Source organism: Saccopteryx leptura, chromosome 1 (assembly GCF_036850995.1).
Source record: "Saccopteryx leptura isolate mSacLep1 chromosome 1, mSacLep1_pri_phased_curated, whole genome shotgun sequence".
Taxonomy (NCBI): Eukaryota; Metazoa; Chordata; class Mammalia; order Chiroptera; family Emballonuridae; genus Saccopteryx; species Saccopteryx leptura.
In genome coordinates, this window is record NC_089503.1 from 55,077,211 (window position 1) to 55,103,004 (window position 25,794).

At 39.4% G+C, this 25,794-nt stretch overlaps 1 protein-coding gene and 2 pseudogenes across 8 annotated transcripts in view; all 3 read left to right on the top strand.

Moving 5' to 3' along the window:
• The window catches only part of LOC136389678 (tripartite motif-containing protein 5-like), a 40,308-nt pseudogene extending 32,591 nt beyond the window's left edge, over positions 1–7,717 (top strand).
• Positions 1–25,794, top strand: part of LOC136394159 (tripartite motif-containing protein 5-like) — a 119,281-nt gene that overhangs the window by 62,934 nt on the left and 30,553 nt on the right. For 3 of the 8 annotated variants that reach the window (XR_010749170.1, XM_066366909.1, XM_066366949.1), the window contains exons 1-3: positions 19,110–19,228; positions 24,035–24,519; positions 25,565–25,660. The exons of 4 other annotated variants lie outside the window; for them this stretch is intronic. Coding sequence is in view for 3 of the 4 variants with exons in the window: in XM_066366909.1 (XP_066223006.1) it covers positions 19,165–19,228; positions 24,035–24,519; positions 25,565–25,660 (645 nt within the window). In the remaining variant the exon portion in view is untranslated. Of the gene's footprint in view, positions 1–19,109; positions 19,229–24,034; positions 24,520–25,564; positions 25,661–25,794 lie in introns of those variants that run through there. One more of the 8 variants, XM_066366920.1, reaches the window with a different exon arrangement.
• Positions 14,745–15,322, top strand: LOC136389680 (E3 ubiquitin-protein ligase TRIM22-like; annotated as a pseudogene).

Consider the following 25,794-nt stretch of genomic DNA (forward strand, 5'->3'; position numbering starts at 1 on the left):
TGCCCCAAGTCATTGATTAGTCATTCTTTATTGTCTCCCTTATAGGGATGAGGCTGAAAATTAACATGTCACAAATTAACACAGATATTTGTAGTTTAGATATTCTCAACAAGAGACTCTGGTGAAGATAGCTAGTGAATTCTGTGTTCATTTATGTCATTATCTTGAGCCTTTAACTCTTTCAAGGGAAGCCTATTGCCAATGGCTCATGGATATATCCCTGGCTTTCAATGCTAGAAACAGTGTGTGCATAGAGGGGAATCAGGTTTCATGGAGTGAAGTGTGACTGTCCTGGGCATCTGTGTAAGATATGTGGCATATGTGGATATGGCTCAGCCATATCAGATGTCCCTTTTTGGTTCAGGGTTGGCCGCAATAATGCAGACATGAGGTCATTATTTTGGAATGTGATGAAGGAAAATAATAGGAAACGTCAGCTCCTCATGAACTGCTCTTCTGGTGTATGTCCCTTCGCTGGGAGGACTTCCAACTCAAATACTTGTTTTTCTGGCTCCCAATTTCTGCCAGCCTGAGTTCCTTACACTCTTTCTCATTCTTGAAGAATCAAGTACAAAAGCAATGACAATTTGTCAGGATTGTTTTAAAATGTAGAGAGGTATTTTGGACAGTGAGGAGCAGAAAGAGCTGCTAAAGCTGGAAAGAAGGACCGATATAATTTCTGTTACCTGGAAAAAGATGAACAAGGGCTGGTCCAGCAGAGCCAGTTGATGAAAGATCTCATCTGAGATCTGGAGCATCAGTTGCAGGGGTCAACAGTGGAGATCCTGCAGGTAGGACTTGGGAAGAAGTCCCAGCATCTGAACTTGAGGGAAAGGAAGACTAAGTTTCCTTCCATGCTGTGTGGCTGTATTGTTTCTGGTGGTAACTCTGAGGTTTCTTTGGTCCTGCAGTAATTCCTTCTTTTCATTTCTTCTATTGGTTATTGACATAATTGAATACATAAATTACAAGGAAATTTATTGTTTTTATTAAAATATCTATTTCAGTTTAAAATTTGTCTGTGGAGTGATGATCCATTGTGTCCAATTATATGTATAGTCTCCTGAATCTGTGATCTCGACTAGAACATTTAAAGCAACTCTTCATGAACAAAGAATTTGGGTTATCTTATTCTTAAAGAATGTGTCAGATTTTTTTTCTTTTGTTATTCTTTCTGAATAAATAATTGGGAAAGATTGGTATTATTTTTTAATTATTTAATACATTTACCAATGAAACCATCTTAATCTGGGTCTTCCTTTTTAAAAGAATTTAAAATATTTTTTTTGCTTGTATAGGTTTACTTTTTTTTTTTTGTACATTGTGTGAGTCAGTTTCTGATAAAGACATGTTTTTAGAAACTTTCTCACTCTAAATTGTCAGGTTTGTACATCAATTTAGTCTTTGTAATCATCTCTACAGCGTTCACAGCAGTTGTCTCCACTTTATTTCTGATTTTGGTTATTTGTGTGCGTGTTTTTTTTGGGGGGTGGGTTTAATTTAGTTATGTTTATTAACTTTATTGATGTTTTCCAGAAATAACTTTTATTGTTTTAATGATTTATCTTTTTTTAACCTTCCCATATTATTGACATCTATTCTCAATTATATAGTCTCTTTTGAGTATTTCTATATGCACATGTGTATGTCAGTATGTGTTATCATGTGTATTGTGTTTAATTTGTTGTTATTTTTCTAGTTTTTTGAAGTGACATATAGATAAATCTTCTTTTCTTTTGTATAGTTTCTGAAGTGAGAAGCTGGGAAGCAAAGAGATAGACTCCTGCATGCATCTAATTAGGATCCACCGGCATGCCCACTAGAAGGTGATGCTCTGTCCATCTGGGGCATTTCTCCATTGCACCTGAGGTAGAGGCCATTGAGCCATCATTATTTCCGAGGCCAACTTTGCTCCAATATATCCTTGGCTGCAGGAGGGTAAGAGAGAGATAGAGAGAAAGAATCAGGGAAGGGTGGAGAAGCCGATGGGTGCTTCTTCTATGTGCACTGGCTGGGAATCAAACCTGGGACATCCATACAGTGGGGCAACACTCTACCACTGAGCCTACTGGCAAGGTCCTTTGATGAACAATTTGACACAGTCTTTTCTTTTATCATTTTAATTTTATAAATGAATTGTTTTAGCTATGTTCCATATTTTTGCATTATTTTTTATTTTTATTGAATTCAACTTATTTCCAAATTTTCTTTGTGATTTGTTGTTTTCATTAATCCTTTGGATATTTGAAACTGTGATATTTATATGCAAATACAGCGTAATTTTTAATGTTTTCTCTTGCTATGCATTTTCATTTTTTTCTGATCAGAAAACATATGTTTTATTATTTTAGTCTTTTAAATGTATTGATACACACTTCATAGCCTAAAATATTATATGGCCAATAATTTTTATAGGAATTCAAAAAGACTGCATTGAGCATTAATTGGGTGAAGGAGTTTAGAGATGCCAATTGGGTTGATCTGGTTTATTATGTTATTCATGTGTTCTACATTCTATTTTTTTTTTTTTTTTTGCATTTTTCTGAAGCTGGAAACGGGGAGGCAGTCAGACACTCTCACATGCGCCCGACCGGGATCCACCAGGCATGCCCACCAGGGGGCGATGCTCTGCATATCTGGGGCATTGCTGTTTTGCAACCAGAGCCATTCTAGCGCCTGAGGCAGAGGCCATAGAGCCATCCTCAGCACCAGGCCAACTTTGCTCCAATGAAGCCTTGGCTGCAGGAGGGGAAAAGAGAGACAGAGAGGAAGGAGAGGGGTAGGGGTGGAGAAGCAGATGGGTGCTTCTCCTGTGTGCCCTGGCTGGAAATCGAACCCAAAACTCCTGCACGCCAAGCCGATGCTCCACCCCTGAGCTAACCGGCCAGGGCCAATGTTCTACATTCTTGATGATATACTTTTTCTTTTTTTTCCCAGAAGTGAGAAGTGGAGGGGGTAGGAATGCAAGTGACAGACTCCCGCATTCCTCTGACCGGGATCCACCCGGCATACCCACCAGGGGGTGATACTCGGTCCATCTGGGGAGTTGCTTTATTGCAACCAGATCCATTCCAGTGTCTGAGGCGGAGGTCATGAGGCCATCCTCAGGACCCTGGTCAACCTTCCTTCCATAGAGCCTTGGCTGTGGAATGGGAAGAGAGAGATAGAGAGAAAGGTGAGGGAAAAGGGTGAAAAAAAAAAGGGTGCTTTTCCTGTGTGCCAGGCTGGGAATCAAACCCGTGACTTCTACATGCTGGGCTGATGCTCTACCATTGATCCAACTGGCCAGGGCCTCTTGATGATGTTTTATCCAAATTTTTTATCTTTTTTTTTTCCTTTCTCCAAATTTTCTTTAACATTTCTTGTAATACTTCTTTCGTACTGATGAACTCTTTCAGCTTTTTCTTATCCGGGAATCTCTTTATGTCTCCTTCAATTCTAAATGATAGGGTCGCTATGCAGACTAATCTAGGTTTTAGGTACTTGATTTTCATTACTTTAAATATGACATGACAATCTCTTCTGGAATACAATATTTCCATTGTTAAATCAGCTGGTAATCTTGTGGGAGCTTCTTTATATGCAACTAACTTCTTTTCTCTTACTGCTTTTTTATGCTTTCTATCTCCTTTTTTTTTTTCCTTTGGTTTTTCATGTTTACTATGATCTCCCTGAGATCATCTTTTCTTCCCCTAAGTTCATTGAGCATTCTTATAAACTGTACTTAGAATTTTGGTGCTGGCTAAGGTCACCTACTTCCTGTGTCTGGAGAAGCACCACCTGGTAGGAGCAACAAAGTGATCTGAGGTTGGTGGTTGTCTGCGCTGGTCTTGGAGCTGCCTTGCAGATGCTATGCTATTAACCAAGTTCAGATGCCCCAACTGCCAGTAAGGTCAGCCATTGCTGATTTTGGTTCTGTGAACATTTGAAAGACTTGAGGAAAAACAGCAATGTAAGCTGGCTGGTCAGTGGCTTCTATGGCTTAAGCTCTAGACGAAAATGGGTGAGAGGCTTGAATTCGGTGGGGTAGGGTCTCAGAGAATCACCAGAGTGGGGCAAGAGTCATGTTAGCCAAGTCAACAGCGACTTTTTTTTTTATCATTGACCTGTGTCTACTGGTTGTGTAGGGGTAGGGCTCAACAAAAGAACAGTGCCACCTACTGGCATTTTAGTTCAGTAAAATGAGAGACTAAAATCTGAAGGGTGGCAGGCTAAAATCTGAAGGGAGACAATTCATTGTCTTTCTATATGTCTCTGGCACTTTCCAAGCTTCTCTTCTTTCTGTGGAGCTTAGGACAAGTGTTTGTTGGTGAGTGACTCCTTGCTAAGGTCATTTAAGAGGACACATGTGTCTGTAGCATCTTTCCATGTTGTTTGAACTGATTCTCTGCTGATTTTAACAGCCAGATATTGAGGGGACTCGTGTTCCCTGAATTCCTGACTTTGGAGCTTGGTGTGGAGCTGGGACTCCCTGTTTCTCAGTTGGGATCCTTACAGACAAGATATTCTTTTTATTTTTTACCCTCTGTATGTGGGTGTCGAGCAAGCCCATTTTGCCTATGCCCCTCTTAACAGTCTCCAAGTGACTTCTTTACATCCTTAGTTATTGGAATTTTTCAGCTTATATTCTTTTGGTTTTCAAGGGTCGTTATTATATAATTTTCATGTGATTGTGAAAAAGATGATCCAGTGTTTACCTACTTCATGATTTTTTTTTTTTTGATAGAGACAGAGAGAGAGAGTCAGAAAAAAAGACAGGGACAGACAGACCGGAAGGGAGAGAGTTGAGAAACATCAATTTTTTATTGTAGCTCCTTAGTTTTTTAGTGATTACTTTCTTATATATGCTTTGACTGGGGGTCTACAGCAGAGCGAGTGACCACTCGTTCAAGCTGATGAGCCTGCGGTCAAGTCGGCCATCTTAGAGTTTTGAACCTGGGTCCTCCGCAATCCAGTCCAATGCAGTATTTGCTGTGTCACCTCCTGGTCAGGCCCAGCTTCATTCATCATTTTGACCAGAATTCTATCTTTTTACTTTTGCCATATTTGTCACTTTGAATCCAAAACATGTCTCTTGCAGCTAGAAATAATTGAAGGCCCTGGCAAGCTGGCTCAGTTGATAGAGCATTGGCCAGGCAGGTGAAAGTGCTGGGTTTGATCCCAGGTCACAGAACACATGAGAAACAACCATCTGCTTAACCTCCTCTTTCTCTCCTCCTTCCTTCTCTCTTACACACTTGCAGCCAGTGGCTTGATTGGTTCAACTATTGGCCCGGGGAGCTAAGGATAGTGGGGTAAGTCTGAGCATAAGCCTCAAATGCTGAGGATAGCTCAGTTTATTCAAAAATCTGCTGCTTGGGTGTTGTAGGGTATATCTTGGTTGGGGCACATGTGAGAGTCTTTCTCTCTATCTACCCTCCTCTCACTTAAAAATAAAATTAAAAATAATTTTGGTTTAGTCCAACAATCTCTGTGTCATAATTGGTGAAATAACACAATTATATTTAAAATAATATTGTAGCTCTATTTCTTGTATATTGTTATTTGCTTCTATATGTTGTATATGAAAATAAATTTTTATTGTTCTCTTTCTCATTGACTAGCTTCTTTTGATATTTCTAGTATAAATGTTTTTTTTTCTCTTTTCTATTTTTGTGATGATTACTCTTCTAATTACAGTATGCATACTGTGTTATCATTATCTACTTCAAATTGATATTAAATTAATTGCAATTAAAAATGGATACTTGCTTCCAACATTGCTTTATATTATTTCAGCATCAACACAGTGATGTTTATTGTTTTTTTTTTTTTTTTTTTTTTATGTGCCTTGACCGCGGGCCTTCAGCAGACCAAGTAACCCCTTGCTTGAGCCAGCGATGTTGGACTCAACTAGATGAGCCCTCGCTCAAGCTGGCGACCTCGGGGTCTCGAACCTGGGTCTTCTGCAACCCAGTCTGATGCTCTATCCACTGCGCCACCGCTTGGTCAGGCAACACAGTGATGTTTTAATATAGGTTCCTTATCCAATGAAGGACAAAATATTATTTAAAATAACTTAAAACAAGATTTATTTTTTTCTGGAATTTATAGAAGAGATTCATATTTTCATCACGAACTGAAGATAAACTCAATTAGTCACCTACCATACCTGTGTTGAACTCCAGTTTTTATTTTATAGCTGCTTGATCTATTGTGTGTAGGTTGTATCTACTCTACATGTTTAGAACTCACATTTGGAAACTACTCTTTTATATTTAAATATCTTCTCTAGAAAAAGAAGAAATGGGTCTTTCTATATAGTTCACTTTATTTTTCAAAAGCAAACTTGAATATCAGGAAATAATTTGGCTCTGGTGCAAACTACTGAGCAATCTTATTTTGAATCCAAATGGGAGGGAATTCCTTTTGTATCTAAATTGTCATAACTACTTGACTGCATCAATATTTTCTAAACACATGAAATTTAGAATACTAATAGTATAGTGTTCAATGAATCAACTTTTCCAAGTGTTATATTTTTTTCCCATGAACTTCAAATCTCAGATGTTGTTCTGGGGGCCTTTCTCCTGGGCAATAAAATTTAAAGGTCTTGGTACTCTTCAAACAGCATTCCCACACCTGATATATCTCAAACAATCAGGAACAAATCTATAATCTCAGTCTCTTATCATATGCCTGGGCTCTAAAGCCACACTATGACTTTTCCTTGAATAAATTTGTTTTAACATACAAAATTTTGCATTTATAAAAATCTACAGTTGCATATAATTTCATAAGACTTTTAGGAGGGAGAGAGAGAGGTTAGTTTTCATATTAGAAGAAATAAACTGTGCTTCTGAAAGGTCATTGAGTTCTCAAGTTCACCCAGGAGAAAACTGGGAGAGTAGACATGAGCACAATTTCTCTGGTTCCAAAATCAGGAGTCAACTTTCTTCTTTCTCTGGGTTTCCATGGAAGGGGCAGAAGTGCTCAAGGAAGCTAATAGAAAGAAATCAGTGGTTTTGAAGAGACTAAAATTCAGAGGCATTGACATCCATTTTTGTCATCTCTAGGATTAAAAACTTCACTCTAAAGAAGCCAAATCTCTGCAGGTAACAAAGGAGATGGTTCCAAGTTCCTGACTTGAGATGGATGCTGCAAGGGCTTAAAGATTATGAATGCCAGACAAGTGAGTGGCTGTGGGATTCCTGTGTTGGTGGAGGGTTAAAGAGGAAGGAGGGTTCAGTTTCTAGATTTTATTGGATAGAGGAGACAAAAAAGAATGGATACTATATGCTGAAGATATGGTCATATATATATTATTTAGTGTTTAGCTGTCTTGTTCACCTCTGACTCTTGTGTATACTGCTTCACACAAACCCCAGACTTTTTCCTGATGTAGAGAAAAAATAGATTTTAGTGCTGACTTCTTTGCTTATATTTAATATTATGAATTTTATCTTTTCAGGGGTGACACATGTGTGACAAGTCTTTTCTCTCATCACCCCTCATCCCAATGGAAAGAAGGAGAGTTGATTCTTCAGGAAACATTCCTGCAAGCCTTGGTGGTATCTTATGTCCAGATGCTGAAATACAGACAGATCTTTGCACTTGAGTAATTAGAATGATTCACTAGACAGATTTACTTGTTTTAAGGATTGATGTATTTTATGCCCCATTTGTTTTCAAGTGTTTGTCCCATTCTTTTATTCTCACAGTTGAGAAAGAAGAATAGATGATTTATTGTCTGGTGGTTAATGCAAAAATAAATATTAGAGTGGTTGTTGGCATAGTCTGTATTTGATCTATTTATCCTGTTGACAATAAAAGTAGAGTGGAGGGCTCAGTTGTGGGAAGAGTTTTTATGTGGAGTACACAGGAACAGACTAGGGTGTGCCTCCCACAAATCTCATATTCAAGATTTACTCTTGCCTTCACCTTGAATCACTGAGACAAGCTCACATCCAGAGCACCAGAGAACAAAATGTTCTCTTCAGACTTTGTATGAGATATTTGTATAAGATGCAGGGTTCCAGAATGTGATTAAAGAGATCTGTTTTGCAATAAATTGTGTAAAAGCTGGCACTTTATCAGGTCTTACACTTTAACCTACAATAAGTACCTTTCTTTCAAAGTCAAACCACAACATAGCATATACATTGCTGAGCAGGCTGAGGTAAGGCAGATATGGCTTTAAAGTCTTGGACCAATCAAGTGTTTGGAAATAGCAGCTATAATAAAACTTAATGTCTTTGAGCTTGTCTGTAAAGAAAGTATAAAAAATTCATCTGAAAAATATTGGAGGAAGTCAGAGGCTCAAGAGATGTTTAGATATCAGGATGAAGGGTCCTGGTATACTCAGGACATCTTTTGAAATATCAGATTTTAGGTGGAGGGACACCAGTGAGGAAATAAGAGCTTTTCAGGGTAAAAGGAAGCATTAGCCAGCATGATACCTGAATGAACCATGATCCTTCTCCCATCACCTAAAGTGCATCCCCGGAGCTAACCACCTTGCTGTGGTCCACATTTCAGCATTTTATGTTGTAAAACACAGGGCATAATACATGCTCCTTAGGGCTCTGTGTTCTCTTTAGCCTCTATACCTATCTACTGTTGAACAGGAATTTAATGAAAGAGCAATTAGTGCACTTTGATTTTTAATTGTTTCCAGACTGAAAAAACATAGGGCACAGAAAGCAATGTGGTTAGTATGGTGGTGTAGATAAAGAAGAGGCATTGAGATAAGTATATGAGTACATCTCAGGAACAAAGGAGATTAGGAAGAGAATTGTTGGTTAAAATTTGTCAGCAGAGTTTATATAAACACTAATAATACTAGAATGTGATTATAACCACATGATTATCATCAGCATGTTCAATGCAATTAAAATTATAACCATAGAGATATAACTTCATGTCTTTCTATTTAAAATTACTCACCATAACAATATGTTGTAATTAATCAGATACACAACAGTAAGACACAACATAGGGAAGGTACCTTCCTGCCTCATCAATCTTATTGATGTTGGTTGCAAGGCTGGGTGAAGAAAGTTACTCAGTGAGAGTATTGTATTATGATAAAGATTATTAAGAAAAAAATGACAGATCTCAAAATGTAATTTGTGAAAAATTTACATGACCATTATAGAAATAGGAAAACATCATGAGTTTAATTGTTGTTAGAAATCACTTCATTCATATCTTTAACACTAAAACTTTCAAGATAGCTTAGCCAATTATGCCTGTCTGAATTCCAGTTCCTGCCTCATACACATATGTGAATCAGGAAGAGTTTATAAGACCAGATTAGCTTACTTTTCTGTAAGTTACAAACAAAATACCAAAATATAGGTGCTATAATCTGAATATATTGCCATTCAGTGGCAGTTTGTGTCTCATATGAGTTATTATATGAAGAACACCTAGCTGTGCAGTCTTGTCAGTCAGGGACGCCAGTCTGGAGCTTTCACCATCTTGTAGCTGCACCATCTGAAACACATAGATGGAGAAAATGTTTCATAACAGGGCATAAATGCAATAACAGACAACAGAAATGCTTCAATTATATATTTTTAAAATGAAACTTATTTTATTGTTATTCTATTTATATTATACTACTCTGTTATGCATCACTTTCCCCTTCTTTTCCACTTCCTCTTAAAATTTTTTAGTTTTGCTTTTTTTTTTTTGTATTTTTCTGAAGCTGGGAACGAGGAGAGACAGTCAGGCAGACTCCCGCATGTGCCCGACCGGGATCCACCCGGCACGCCCACCAGGGGCGACGCTCTGCCCCTCTGGGGGGTCGCTCTGCCACGACCTGAGCCACTCCAGCGCCTGGGGCAGAGGCCAAGGAGCCATCCCCAGAGCCTGGAGCCTTGGCTGCGGGAGGGGAAGAGAGAGACAGAGAGGAAGGAGGGGGGGGGTGGAGAAATAAATGGGCGCTTCTCCTATGTGCCCTGGTCGGGAATCAAACCCGGGTCCCCGGCACGCCAGGCCAACGCTCTACCGCTGAGCCAACCGGCCAGGGCAGTTTTGCTTTTGATTGGTGGTACTTAGAGTATCAAATGAGAAAAGTAGACAGTTGTAGAGGTTGAGTGTTACTCACAAAAAGACTATTACTGAAGAGCACTATTCGTTATTCTCTTCCTGCCTCCTACTTGCTGGTAACATGTCACTGACAGCCTCTACCATTATGTTTGGAAGGATTCATCATCTGGCCTCCTTAAGTTAGGAATAAAAATTGGTAATTAACTGGTAGACCCTTATGATTCAATGGTGGTTTGGAAAAATTTTCTCAATAGGCTCACAATAAAAAAACATTTTTAAAATTTATTATTTTTTTTATTTATTGAGAGAGAGAGAGAGAGAGGATGAGAGGAACAGTAATACTGAGCTGCTCCTGTATGTGCCATGACCAGGAAATCAAATAAGCCACCTCTGCCCCGGAATGACATTCCAACCAACAACCAGGATTTAATTTTTGATTTTTAGAGAGACAGGTAGAGGAAGGGAGAGAGAGAGGAGGTTAAAGGGAAGCACGCATTTGTTGCTCCACTCAGTCATGCATTTGTTTGTTGCTTCCCATGCATGCATGGACCGGGGACTGTACCTGCAACGTCATTGATTCAGGATGACATTCCTAACCAACTGAGCTAACTAGCCAGGGAGTGGAGAGCCATTTCTAAAATTTCATTCTAACTTTCACAGTGATAGCTGCTACCCACTCATCAAGTCAGTGCAAATGAACAGAGCTCTATCACTGATTATCATCCCCATCACACACTCTGCATTACAAAGGGCAGGAACCCAGACTTTCTGAATCATGATTTTTATCCCTAGTGAGTATTTTAGGTCCTGAATACAGGAGAAGCTTAACTAATAGTTATACGATTAAATTGAAATTCTGAGAATTCAGGGCAGCTGTAGCATGTATCATTGGAATTCAAATTCTTATTCAAATATTCATGCTAGAATTATCTGCAAAAAAGATAAAAATATAGCAGTTGAGTGCTGAGATGGTGTAGGTCCTAGAACATACTAAAGAATTAGCTTTGCCAAAAGTACTACATGGTGTCTTCCCATTTTTATTGTTAAGCTTCTGTTATGCTTTCTTTGATTCATTTCCACTCGTATGTTTTTTTTTTTGTTTGTTTGTTTGTTTGTATTTTTCTGAAGTGATAAGCGGGTAGGCAGAGACAGGCTCCTGCATGAACCCTTATCTTCTCATTCTGAGGTTTTGAGCTTCTACTTTGCCAAAGGTGAGCTGGATTACTTTTTTTTCTTTTTCAAGCGGAAAATCCCTTTTGCGTTCTCCTTAGTGAAGCCTGTGAGACAAAGCCAATTTTTCCCTCTTCATAAGCTAAACTCTGGCTGAGGGCCATCAGAAAGGAGATCTTTTATCTAGATGCAGGTGGGCAGAATGAAATCTTAGGTGCTCTGCCAGAAATAAGACCCTCTGGAAGCTGTTTCTTTTCCCCTTTTTGGACTGGTTTAGTATAATATTAGAACTCAGGACAAGATGTACTTTTCAGATAGTGAGGAATAGATATTGATCTGCACAATCAGATGTAAATGGTTGAGAAACTGTCAATTACATTTTAGACTTTCTCTGTTGCTGGTTCTAGTGACTTATTTTATATTTACAAAGAGATGAGATTTCTGCGGGTTGTGTGTAGGAGGCATACAGAGTGAGCAGAGAGAGACCAGAGAAAAACTGCTTCAAATGTTAGTTTGCTTGTTACTATAGAAAAAATAAAATACATGTCCTGAGTATTGTAATAATGAATTTTTCATTTTTAATTACCCAGAGCCTAGAATGGTATATGATAAATATAAAATTTTACCCCCATTTTTTGTTTATAGAATAAATAAAAGTATATTGTATAAAGTAGGTCTTTTCAAGAATGTATAATGATAGGCCTCTCTTTAAAATATATTTCACCTCTAGATCCTTGAAGCATCTTTCTAAATACCTTTGCAGGAGTCTTCTGAAATGGATAGTCTGGGGTGTTTTTTTTTAATTTTTAAATTTTTATTTATTTTAGAGAGCAAGAGAGAGGACAGACAGGAAGGGAAAAAGATGAAAAGCATCAACTTGGAGTTGCAGCATTTTAGTTGTTCATTGATAGTTTTGAGCCTTGACTAGGGGTCTCAAGCTGAGCCAGAGACCCCTTTGCTCAAGCTAGTGACCTTGGGCTCAAACCTGCAACTAGAGTTATGTCTATGATTTCATGCTCAAGCTTATGAGCCTGCGCTCAAGCCAGTAATCTCGGAGGTTTGAACCTGGGCCATCAATATCCCAGGCCATGTTCTATCCACTGTGCCAACAACTGGCTAGGTGATCTGGGTCTTATCACTACAGTGTGTTCCTCATTTACTTATTCTGACCATCTTTTTATTCTCATTTTATCAAAGGATGTGAAGAAAAGAGTGATTAAAACATTATAAAGTAAGAGAGCTGAGAGCTTCGCACTTCTTCGACGGTTGCCAGACACAATAAAGGATGTGTGGTTAAATTTGAATTTTAGACAAACAACACATCATTTTTTTGCAGTAAACTATAATGAATATGACAAAGGTCATGCTTATACCAAGGCATATTTGCTATTAGTCCAAAATTAAATTTTAACTAGCCAATGTAATTTTCTAAATCTGGCAACCATACATTTGACCTATGTTGTCTCTCTTCTACCCAAGATGTGATTAATGCCATAAGAAAGTAGGTTATGAGACAAGGCATACTCTTTTATTGCATTATGAAAGAATTATACTCATAAGAGTAATCTTGAATCAATCAATATTTTAAAAAAGACTTAGAAATTTGAGTATTACATTGTTTGAAATTAGTGATGACAGGCAGACATGGTAGGAAATTTAGTTGGTTGGAAGTCACAGAGTTTGGATCAAGAGAGGCATTAGAAATAAGGGTTTTTAGTGTCAGAACTCCATGACTTCACTCATTGTGGTCAACTCTTAGTTTCTGCCTCAGCTCTGGTGTGTATAATTCAGAGTTGCCTGCCATGTCACAGGTGAGATCTTGTCCTTTGTACCAGCCAGTATCCCAGATTTTCTACAAGGACAGTTCTACAAGGTCTTCCAACGTGATATTCTTTGGATTACAATAAGTAAATAAATAAATAAGTAGACTCAACTCTCGGGAATATTGACTTTAAACTTGGTGCCTATAAACAATATGTATTTATTTATACACTTACACATATAGAAAAATATGATGTCTTTGTTTAAAGTTGCTTACCCACTTGGCAGCATCTATCACCTGAAATTCAGACAAGTGTTAATCTGGATGTTATAAAGTTTCTTTTCCCAAATTTATGTAATGTTTCTCCAGAGAATGTTACCTCATATGTTATTCTTGGCATTCATACTGGGATAACACGCTTAGGGGACCCTTTCATCTTTTAATACAGGATTGTCACACTTGATGACCTATAACTCTCAGTAACAGGTTCTAGAGTGTCTCCAATGACAGTCTGTCTGTGAACCTACAACTCTGCCTCTTCCTGGAGGAACCTCTGATGGCAGTTAGTACTCCTTGTATGAAATCCTTTTTATAGATATAACAAACAACTTTAAAAAACCATTATTTTATCAACTATTATATTATTACCTTTTTATTATTAATATATTATTTTTAAAAGGTAGACAGTATGGTGCTATTTTTTTTTCATTTTAATAGAGGACAATGAGCTTTGTGAGAAGTCCTTCCCAAGGTCATATAGAGGATAAATGGAAACCTAGGCATGAATACATTTATTCTGGTTGCTGTGTCAGTTCTTCCATCTCTCATTCCCTCAGACTCTTCAGCAAAGAGGGTTGAGTGAGGAGGTATCATCAATGGAAGGAAAGGTCAGGGACATAGTAGTCTTAGAGGGAAATAAAGTTAGGAGCATGGTCGAGGAAAATCTGGACCTTGAAGAAGCCAAAAATTGTTTCCAAGAAACTGAAGAGTGCATCTGAGTTCAGCTCTAAGTGGGATACTGGAAGGGTTGGAAGGTGAGCAAAGTCAGGGGAAGGTGTGTGTGTGTGTTGGTGTGGGATTCCTGTAATTTCAGAAAAAAATAGGGAGTGGGTGTTATTTCTATAAGAGATAGTCCTGACAAGAAGAGATAGATACCTTGTGCTGAAGATGTGAACATATCTAAGGTTGAATGGCCAAGTGTCCCCTCATTCACCTATTGATAGTGTCACAGGACACCCCTCTATTGTCCTAACTCACAGGAAAAGACAAGTATCAGTGTTTTCTCCTTTACTAACAGAATCATTGAAACATTTCTCATTTCAGAGTGGACAGAAGTCCAAAGCACCTGTGGTAAGAAGGTACAGATTCTTCAAATCACCATGTTCTTACCTTTTTTCAGAAGGTATAGTTTATATTTGGTCTGATGATCTTAGCTTCATGTGTTTCTTATAAAAATACATAGATGCAACAGTTCCATTTACTTTATTGTGGTAATATTGATTAATAAAATTATATTGCTTTTAGATGTACAATTCTATAGTACATTATCTGTATACAGTATTTTGTGTTCACCATCCCAAGTCAAGTTTCCTTTTATTACGATTAATCCTCACTTACTTTTCCCTACTGTCTTTACCCTAAGTTCTTGATGATCTACTCATCACTGACCCAGTAACTCATGTTCCTTCATGTCAATTCTCAATATGTCTCCTCACAGTGTCACAAGACACACTGACTATGTAATACAAGTGATTGTAAATTTTAGGACTTGATATTGATGCCATTCAATGTTTTTTTGAATATTGTCGCTTCTGCAAAACAGACACAAGTGATATTTGGGCACCATTTTATATTTCAAAATGCATATTCATGTAATTTTTCTTCTTTTGATATCTTGTGCTGCCAAAGTTTCTCCTCAAGGCAATATTACTTGGAAGCTGATTTGTGAAAGTTTGCCTGGATCCTGAGGGTATGTGATAAAACAAGTGACCTCAATAAAAAAATAAAGCTCTGGGTTTGTTTTTAACCCAAATGCAAATTATTCAAATGTTTGCTTCATATTTAGACCTAAAAATGGCTACTGTCTTGTAGGGTTACAGAATAAATCTGAGTACAGTGCCTTTGGGAACTCTTCCACCTCTGATCCCAAAGTCTTGAGTCTTTGCATGGCTGTTCTTCCACATAGTGTTAGGATTTTCTTAGACTATGAAGCAGGCACTGCTTCATTTTTAATATCACAAACAATGGATCACTTATCTGCAAATTCCCTACTTGCCTCTTTTTTAGACTGCTTATCCATACTTTAACCCTTGGACCTGTCCAGGTCCTAGGACTCTGTGCCCACCGAGTTCCTGAACCTTCTCCTGCCCTCACCCCTTCTGCGTAGTGCAGGGCCCCTTGTCCTGGGGCTGATCTCCTGCACCCGAGCTCACTGCTCCATTCAGACCATTTCTTCTCTGTTGTCTCCTTCTTTAGTGCTTTTACTCATTCTTGAGATTTGCACTGTTTTTGACTTGATTTAGAAGAAATACTTTGTTACCTATTAACATTTACCTGTAACCTCAGGAAAAGGCATCTAATCCCTCCCAAAGACAGAGCAGTGTCAGTGTAATATTTCTACCCTCCTGTTTCTCTATATTTTCATTTTTTAAAAAAAGTTTTTTTTTATTTTTTTTATATATTCATTTTTAGAGAGGAGAGAGAGAGGGAGAAACAGAGAGAGAGAAGGGGGAGGAGCTGGAAGCATCAATTCCCATATGTGCCTTGACCAGGCAAGCCCAGGGTTTCGAACTGGCGACCTCAGCATTTCCAGGTTGACGCTATATTTTCCTTTATCATTTATCAGAATTATGGTATTGCCTCATTCTCAGTTCCATCTAGGCACTGAAAATGCCACAACCACTGTTAAAGGCACATCCAGTTCTTAGATTACAAGTTTTTCCTAAAAGTGTGCATCTTACATATGGGAAATTTGGGAGTGGCTAAACCTGCCTGCCACCAACCATGATCCTAGGCCAATCCATAGTCATCCACCCTCCACCACCAAACGAAGCACGTTTGAATGTATATCTGTTTGTTGCCCAACAGATAGCAGGTTCATCAGAGACTGAGGGGAAAAAAACAAAGGTAATACCGTATATGTATTCGGAATATAAATTTAACATTCAGAGTTCTTGAGTTCAAATCCTGTCTCTTTTATTAGATATTTAATGATGAACACATTTTTGTTTCTTTTTATAAAACACGACTGCACCTAATTCTTATGATCATGGTGTACAACTGTCACTTAATGTAAAGCACCTATTTAAACAGCCTGCCCAATATAATAAGTGTTTGCTCTCATGATCTCTGAGAAGTATAAACTATGACAGTGTCCTGTGCAACAGGTTGTTTGCTCTCAAAAATCCAGGAACTGATTCTACTGATGTCATTTGTCAAGTTATCATACTCTGCTGTCAAGACCATTCCATTCCAGCCTGTGTTGTAGAACTTTTTACACCCAGGTTGGGACTGAGTGTTTTAAAGCTCTTTATTGGGGATCTGTCATAATCCCATAAATGTATGTTTCCCAAAACTGTCCTGCAGGGATTCATATTTTGGGACTGCTATTTTCATTAGGGACAGTCTTTTGTGTTCAGGATTTTTTTTTTTTTTTTTTTTGTGGTGAAACATCTGAGTATAACACCCTGTATACCATGCATTTCACTTTTCTTTTTTTTACTTTTAAAATGAATTTCAAATTTGATAAGAAATAGACTTACTCAGGATAGTAAAGGGACAAACTTTTTTTTTTTCTTTTTTTTTTTACAGGGACAGAGAGAGAGAGTCAGAGAGAGGGATAGACAAGGACAGACAGACAGGAATTAAGAGAGATGAGAATCATCAATTATCAGTTTTTCATTGCAAGACCTTAGTAGTTCATGGATTGCTTTTTCATATGTGCCTTGATCGCGGGCCTTCAGCAAACTGAGTAACCCCTTGCTCGAGCCAGCAACCTTGGGTCCAAGCTGGTGAGCTTTTGCTCAAACCAGATGAGCCCGCACTAAAGCTGGCGACCTTGGGGTCTCGAACCTGAGGCCTTCGCATCCCAGTCCGACGCTTTATCTGCCTGGTCAGGCGACAAACTTTTCTTAGAGAAGCCTACAATATAAATTAGGGTTGAGAGCACAGAGCCCACATTAAGATCTAGAAGGGTAAATAATTGTCTTAATAGAATGTGAAGTAATATACTTGGTCTGAGAAAGGTATGCACATGCACATTTATACTTCTGTATACACACACCCACATCATTATGAATATACAATTATATGCATAATTATATGGAAGGCATCTTTATCAAAGTTTACTTCCAAAAATATCAGAAAAGAAAGAATTCTTATCAGGAATTTGAAAGTATTTATAAATTTATGAGATATGTCTTAATGTCTACAGCTAATGAGAGGAGGAGGCAGGATTATGGGTCCTTTTTTCTCCAACCTAGATGTCCCTTCTGCAGTTGAACCCCAAGAAAAGTTAGAAGCTAAATTTCCTAAGATGTAGAGTAGGATGGAAAACATAAAACATGCTCATTTACAGGAGGAACCTAGAGCATCATGGAAAAATTTTAGATGCCAGGATATATTGATGGATGGGCTCAATCCAGTATCCATTAATAAAGAAGAGGCTACTCCTGATAATGATTTAAATTATTTTGAATACTTAATGGCCAGGGTGCTGTTACAGATGACATGTTATAGAGAATGAACACTGCACAGCTTAGACCCTTGACTTTGAAATCGGATAGAATTTCATAACCATACTTATATTGCTACTTACTGGCCCTTATTAAATTAAATTGAATGAAGTTTCTCATCAGAAAGAAAAATACAGAGAATAACATAATTGTGAAATTTAAGAAATAGAATGTTTGCATTAACTTTTTCATTTTCTAACATATAAGCAAGGGTTCAGATTGATGTTGATTGCTTTTCTATGTGATTTGAAATAATGGTTGATAAGAATGAATGCTAGTCTACTTTAAATATCAGTACCTTTCTTATGCTTTCAAATAAAATACTTGATTAAGAAACCACATCATTTTTATCTTATCTTTTTGCATAATAAATATTTCTATTTTTAAATTTCCAAATATATTTTAATTATGGTTTTCTAGTATACTATTCTAGGTTATAATTTGTTTTCTCTAAACATTCACTTTAAATTTTCTATTTCTGCTATCAATCATATTGTCTTTCTTATGGTAAAATGAATTCACATGAGATATAACCAGTTAAATTTTCAAGATGTTACAGTTTATCAGGGTTAAAGCTTCAGTAAGACAAAATGGATACTTCCTAGAGGCTCACAGTGTAACCTTCTGCCTATAGTAAACTATACTGAGTTGTGCATGTAGTAATTATTTTTTATTATAAGAGAAATTCTTATTTTTTCATAGCTACTTATCTTTTAAGTACTGCAATATCATCTTTAATGTAAGTGAATATGCTAAATATAAGTTGATTTGACATTCTTCTTTATTTTTATAGCAATTCTCTCTCATGAGAAAGCCTTTTCTCCGCCTGCCCAGACATATCTCCATTTTCAGGTATTGGTCACATCATTACTCTCAGTGATAGAGGCAGGGTCAGCAGTCTGTATGGGCCCCCTCTGCAATGACATATGCATGTCAATGTTGCCCTTTCCTGGTCAGCCTCACTCTCTCCAGGGAGCTGATGGGCTGCAGTATCCTCAGAAATGAGTAAGTCTGTGTTCCTCCTCCATTAAGACAGCAGGAAAAATGCTACGGTGGTGAGTGTTTCTGCTGCGCGTGTCTTTGCACTTTTTAAAAGTTTATCTTTATTTTATTGGTATTAGGGAAAGAGGAAGGAAACAGAAAAAGAAGCAGAGACAGAGGGAGTTGGGTGGGGGGAGAAACATCAGTTTATTGTTGCATTTATTCATGCCATCATTGTTTGAATGTTGTGTGTGCCCTGACCTGGGATCAAACCCAAATTTGGCATGTAGGGAGGAAGCTCTGACTGACTGACAGAGACACAAAGCCTTCCTACTTCCCAGTGGCCCTGGTGAAGGCCTCCCATTGGTCTATAAATGTTCTGCTCTCTGCCCCTCCCCAAAGAATTTTAACTTTCATTTTCACTCCGGTCCTCAAGGAGCTCTGTGGACTTCAAGCCTCTGGTTTGGAGAGGGAATCGTGAACATGTCTACCCCTCAGGATGGAATTCTAGAACAATTGAATCAGGTTTTTAACCCGAAAGATTGTGGTGAGTTTCCTCTGTGCTCTGTGTAGTTTCTCAGGGGTGGTAGCCTGATAAGAACTGTGCCTTCTTTCCTTTCTAACCCTGGGGCGTTGAAACACATCCTCCACCCCTTCCACCCAGTCAGCAGAGCTAGAGATTAATGGGAGATAACTGAGAGGCTGCCTGGGTCTAATGGCTGCTGCGGGGCCTGAGCTAGGTGGCAGAAGTGGCTCCTGTCCCCATGGTAGGGCCAGGGTGATGCTCCTGGGAGGGCGCTGGGTGCGGGCACTCTCCAGTCAGCTCTGGCAGAGGGGCTGCAGCAGCAAGATGGGGCAGTACACCAAGTGGCTCTGACTGGTTACAGGCAGATGCAGCCCTGAGCTGGCAAGGTAGGGGGTGGTGGCCAATGAACCTCCTCCCCACCCTCACCAGCTCCACCACCACATCTAGGTCCCAGAAATGGCTTTTCTACTCCTTCACACGTGGTCTGAGGCACTTCTAAATCTTTTGCTTTTGTGCTGATTCCTGGGGCATTTCCTGTAAGTCCTTTAATTTCTGGGCATTAGGCTTTAAGATAGAAATCTCAGGGGGACAAAAATAAGGTGACAGAAAATGATTTGACTTTGGATAATGGGTATATAATGTAATCAATAGTTTAAATACTAAAAGAAATGTTTACCTAAAACCTGTGTACTCTTACTAATCAATGTCACCGTGTTAAACTTAACTTTCTAACTAAGAATTTAAAAAAAGAGAAATCTCCTGTTCCTAAACCCCTAAGGATCTCATGGGCAGAAGTCTTGCTGGATTTTGAGGACAATTTGTGGGCTCAGATTTCTGGTCAGTACGTCAGGGTTAGGGACCTGATATTAGGCACAAACCCACAGGTTCTCAAGCATAATCTGGGCATTTGTAATATTCCTGAAGCTCAGACACCACTCATGTTCCCACACCCATCTCCCTGCCTGCTATGGAGCACTGGAGTCACTGTGCAGGTAGGTTGGGGTTCCCTCCATGAGTGGGGGCTCAGGTTCCTCTGCACTTCCCTTTTCTGTGTCCTGGGCAGCAGCTGCTTTGACCTTAGTTCCTTGTACCCCCACTGTGACAATGTTCTGCAGCTCCAACATGCATGCTTTGCTCCTCCCTCTTCTATAGGGTTGTATGGCCAGAGGCCGCTGCCATTGTGTCCATGCAGGTTCTCATTGCATTCAGGCAGATGGTAAATAAACAGTGGTGCCAAAAATGGTGGGCCATGCTGTTTATTAAAGTCTACTGGTGGACTAGTAAACAGCAGGGAAGTCTGATTCCCTCTCATTCAGAGCTCCCTGACCCCTGGTGCATTCTTTGGATCCACAACCCGGAAAATCTTCTCTGGTGACTCCTGGAATCAAAGGTTCCCACCAGCCCCAGCTGAGCTCTTAAAGCCTCTCAGCTCTGGTTCCACACCTGCACTTCTTCCCTCCTGGCAAAATCCAGGCAGGGGGAAAAATGCCTTGTCCAGCAAACATTAGCAATACAACGGCCCCTCCCAGGCAGAAAATTAATCCACAATGTGCAATCTGCTGCCCTGAGGACAAGTACCACAGCCTTTCACAGATTACATACACATGGCACTGCCCAGGCCAATGCAAAATATAAGCAAGCAAACCTAAAAATCGCGTTTTACAAACTTATTTACCCAAGAACGGTATTGATAGGTCTCAGGATGAACTGGATCTTGAATGGGATGAGAAATAATTGGTGGCCCTACACCCATGTTTAGACCATTCTGGAGTTATGAACACAGGTAGACCTCATTTAACATCTACCCCTAATACAATGTCTACCTCTGATCTTGCTGTTCATCAAAACCTGATCTGGAGCAGTCTCTGTAACCACGAGTTAACTGTATATGGTCTCTGCACTATTTTCCCAATTCCAAACTGGATTCATCTAACATACCACCAAGCAAAGGCTAAGGTGACTATTCCTCCTCTTCACTGATGATTAAACATGGATAACTTCTTTTGCTTCAGGAAAAGAAGCCCTAAGTGTTAGACAATTGAAGAAGTGCCATGTGTCAGGGTCACTGCAGGCTCATGTGATACTAAAGGCCCAGTAGTTTTCTCTGCACCCAGCTGCACCGGTATTTTCAAACTCAGACAAGGTGATGCATTTTTACGAACAAGTCACTTCCTTCACCTAAAACAGTTTTTCCTCTCTTGTATGCCATATTTCCTTTATCTTTGTTTTTGTTCTACCTTTATATTTTCAAGTTGGAATTGTTGAACAACATTTTAACTGACCATTATTTGATTTTCCAACAACATGTACACCCCTCTAGCAGTGTTTTTAACATCAGCTTGTTTCTATATATATGGCTGATTATGATACTGTTACTTTACAGGTAGTGTCAGGGTCATAGTGGTTTAAATGCTCCATTTAAACTCATTAGTATGTTGATGTGTATTAGTTTAGCTGTTAGCATGTTATTGGTCAAATAAGTTTGTAAATATGTGTTGGGCAGATAAATTATATTATGCTCACTTTGTTAAAGATGGCGCTGCCCACATGGAAGCCGTCGCCTAGGTGATATTAATGTGTGTTGGGGGCGGGCTGTGGGCAGGCAGGATCCTTGTAGCCTGGTGCTTGGTTTTGGGATTAAGCCTTTCCCACCCTTTTTGATGTGGGGTGGTACAATCCTATCATGCCTCAGTGACTTTGTATTAGAGACTTCCCTATTTTGTATATTGGATTAAAGGTTGTGATTTCTACACAGAACGGGAGCTTGCACTCTCAGTTCCTGAGACTAGCATTAGAGGAGACAGCAGAGAGCAGAGAGAGGCCAGGTGGAGGAGGCCAGGAGAAGCAGCCAAGATGGCGGAGTGTTGAGTGAGAAGCCAGTTTGTGCAGAGTTTGTGCAGGGAGAGGGAAGGAGATGGGGAACAGAGGTGAATAAGTCTGGTGAGCTAGAAACCTTTGATTCTAGGAAACTCGGATAAGTCAGTAGCTTTGTGAGCACTGAATGTGAGTGGGTTTTGGAGCCCAGTGTGTGTTTTTACTTGCCCGCTGGGTCAAGCTAGGATTAAAGATGATGGCCCACCAGTTTTTGGCTCCGTTGTTTCTTTACTGACTGTCTGAATCCAATGCGAACCTGCATGGGCCAGGCTGCTGTGATGGTGGCCACAGGTACTGACTTTACAATATATATATGTTTGCTAGCTTATAGTTTGCATTAGGTTTGGGGGACAGGCTCTAAGCAGGGAGCGTCATTGTAGCCTAAGGCTTAGTTTTACGACTAAGCTTTTCCCCACACCCTTGACTGTTGCATGATGTGGGGTAGTACACTCTCATGAGGAATCCCATTATGCCTCAGAGAAGTGACTTTGTATTGGAGACTTCCTTGTTTGTATATTGGATTAAAGGTTTTAATTTCTATACTATAAAATGGGGTAGAGGAGCCTATGCAGGAGGAGAGCTGAGAAAGGCCATGTGAAGGGGAAAAGAAGCAGCCAAGATGTGGAGTGCTGAAGGAAAAGCCAGTTTGTGCAGAGTTTGTGCAGAGAGAAGGAGATTGGGCACAGAGATGAATAAGGCTGGTGAGCTAGAAACCTTTGATTCTAGGAAACTTGACTCGCATCAGTCAGTGGCTTTGGGAGCCGTGAATGGAAAGGGAAGTGTTTTCCCACTGTGTGTATTTTTTGCCTGCTGAGTGCAAGCTAGGATTAAAGCTAATAGCCCAACTGTTCTTGGCTCAGTTGTTTCATTACATTCTGTCCGAATCAAATGCGAACCTGCATGGGCCAGGTGGCTGTGATGGTGGCCATGGCTACTGGCTTTACACAACATGTGTGATTCATAGTCATTAAAAATTAATGATATTGAATAAAATTGGGAGACTATTTTCACAAGCTAATATTCATTTCTTCTGTGTTTCTATTTTTTCAGGTACGTTACGTATGATCATATGAATATGTTTGTACTCTCTCCCTCCCCCCATCCACATACATATACATCTTTTGGCTCTTGTCAATGTCTTTGACATATTTACTAGCCAATGCTAAATTTCAGCATTTATTAACAAAGAAATTCCAGAGCTTCCTAAGTTACCTGTTTGTTTTTGATTAAATTTAATGGGGTTGGAAAAGGCTTCTGAAGAGGGACCTGAATATATTGTTTATCTAGACTCCTTGTTTGAACATTAATGATCTTTGAAAGTGACACATTGTTTCTGTGTACACATCTGGTAAAGGGTTTACTCTTGCCACGTACACAAGCACATAGCCACAGATTATATCATGATAATAGCAATCATTTGAAACATACAAGAAATGATGGTAATGGTTTCAGTGTAAATATGCAAATCAGAGCAGGTCTTTCTGATAAAGAAACCTGTAAGGAGAAAGTTAAGGGTGAGAGTAAGTCCTACTAATAACAGGGCAGCATTGCATACTGAGAGAATAGCATGTATGAAAACCATGATGCAGAAGTGGTTCAGTGCTTTTACCTTGGAGGATGTGTTGCACATGCTAAAGAAGCAGGAGAGAAGGTGGGTAACACAGGATCTTAGTAAATAGAAAGGCCTAAGATCATTCTTTTGTTCAATAGGAGTAAAGAACAATTACAACCCTTACACAGAGGAAAATGAAATTTGTCATGTCAGATGAACTAAAAGTAATTAAAATGATTGTAAAAAGTCTTTTTTTTCTATCAAGTAATCATGTCTTTCTTTGTCTTTTTATCTTTTTTGTTGTTGTTGTTCTTTAATATTTGTTCTTGCCCAGCCAACAGTTAGTATTGATGTATGCCTACCTTTCTTACTCTGCCTTCTATTAACCTTTTCTTATGAAGCAGGAATCTGTGAGCAAAAGGAGCCTCAGATCAAGACAGATAGGAGCCAGAGAGCAGCTGTGATGGCTTCAGGAATCCTGGTGAACATAAAGCAGGAGGTGACCTGCCCCATTTGCCTGGAGCTCCTGACAGAACCCCTGAGCCTGGGCTGTGGGCACAGCTTCTGCCAAACCTGCATCACTGCAAACAACAAGGACTCCGTGAATGGGCAGGAAGAAGGGAGCAGCTGCCCTGTGTGCCGAATCAGTTACCACCGTGGGAGCCTGCGGCCTAATCGGAATATGGCCAACATAGTGGAGATGCTCAGGGAAGTCAAGCTGAGCCCAGAAGAGGAGCAAACGAGAGATCTCTGTGTGCGCCATGGAGAGAAACTCTGGCTCTTCTGTAAGGAGGATGGAAAGTTCATTTGCTGGCTTTGTGAGCGGTCTCAAGAACACCGTGATCACCACACATTCCTCATGGAGGAGGTTGCCCAGGAGTACAAGGTAATAGACCAGGATGGAGGAAAGACAGGGCAGAAAATGGTACTTCATGAGAAATCTCCACTTTGCGTTTCACTCTAAGGACCTTGCCACTAGAGCCCAGAACCTGATCAGTATTCTTCCTATGCTCACCTTCTAATACGTGAAGGACGTTTCTGTGTGTTCCACCTGATTACAACATGATGAGCAGACTTTAAACCAGAAGCAGATATTGTTATATTATGTGTTTATAGGTGGAGTCTTGGTGCCCAAGCAAAGTTGTCATTTCCTCTTTGAACAGGAGGGGTAACTGGGCAGCTGGATGGAATGGAACCCATGTTCTCCCTCATTACAGGATCATGCTTCTTCTTTTAAGACAAAAAGAATCAGACTTCTCTGTATATTATTTTTCTTTTGTATATGGAGAGATAGTAATTTATTTATTTATTTTTATCAATTGAATTTATGTAGTTGATATTGTTTCATAAAACCATACATGGTTCAAGTGTACAACTCGTTAAAATCCCTTTTGACATGGGATTGTTGACCTCTATCACCTGAGTCTTAAAAAACTCATTCACTACTGTAGCTTTCCTTCAAGTCACAGATTCTCATAGTTGTTGTTAACTCTAATTTCTTTAGAGATCAGACTGATTTCTTCCCAGTGTATCCTCTACATCAGGGGTCCCCAAACTTTTTACACAGGGGGCCAGTTCACTGTCCCTCAGACCGTTGGAGGGCCAGACTATAAAAAAAACTATGAATAAATCCCTATGCACCCTGCACATATCTTATTTTAAAGTATAAAAACAAAACGGGAACAAATACAATATTTAAAATAAAGAACAAGTAAATTTAAATCAACAAACTGACCAGTATTTCAAAGGGAACTATGCTCCTCTCACTGACCACCAATGAAAGAGGTGCCCCTTCCGGAAATATGGTGGGGACCGGATAAATGGCCTCAGGGGGCCGCATGCGGCCCGCGGGCCATAGTTTGGTGACCCCTGTTCTACACTGATGCTGAGAAAGCCCATATCTTGATTCAGGTGTGATTTCTCTCTACCAGGAGAAGCTCCAGGCAGCTCTAGACAAGCTGAGGACAGAGCAGCAGAATGCTGAGAAGTTGGGAGCTGACATCAGAGAGGAGAAGACTTCCTGGAAGGTAGGAGGAGACACTTCCTGAGGTAGTTAGACAGGAACCTGGGCAGAACCTCGGGTGTTAGTCACAAAGAGCTCCCTTCCTCTTTGTTCCCTGAGCTGATATGTCCAGAGTGATAGATTAGGCATTCTTTATCA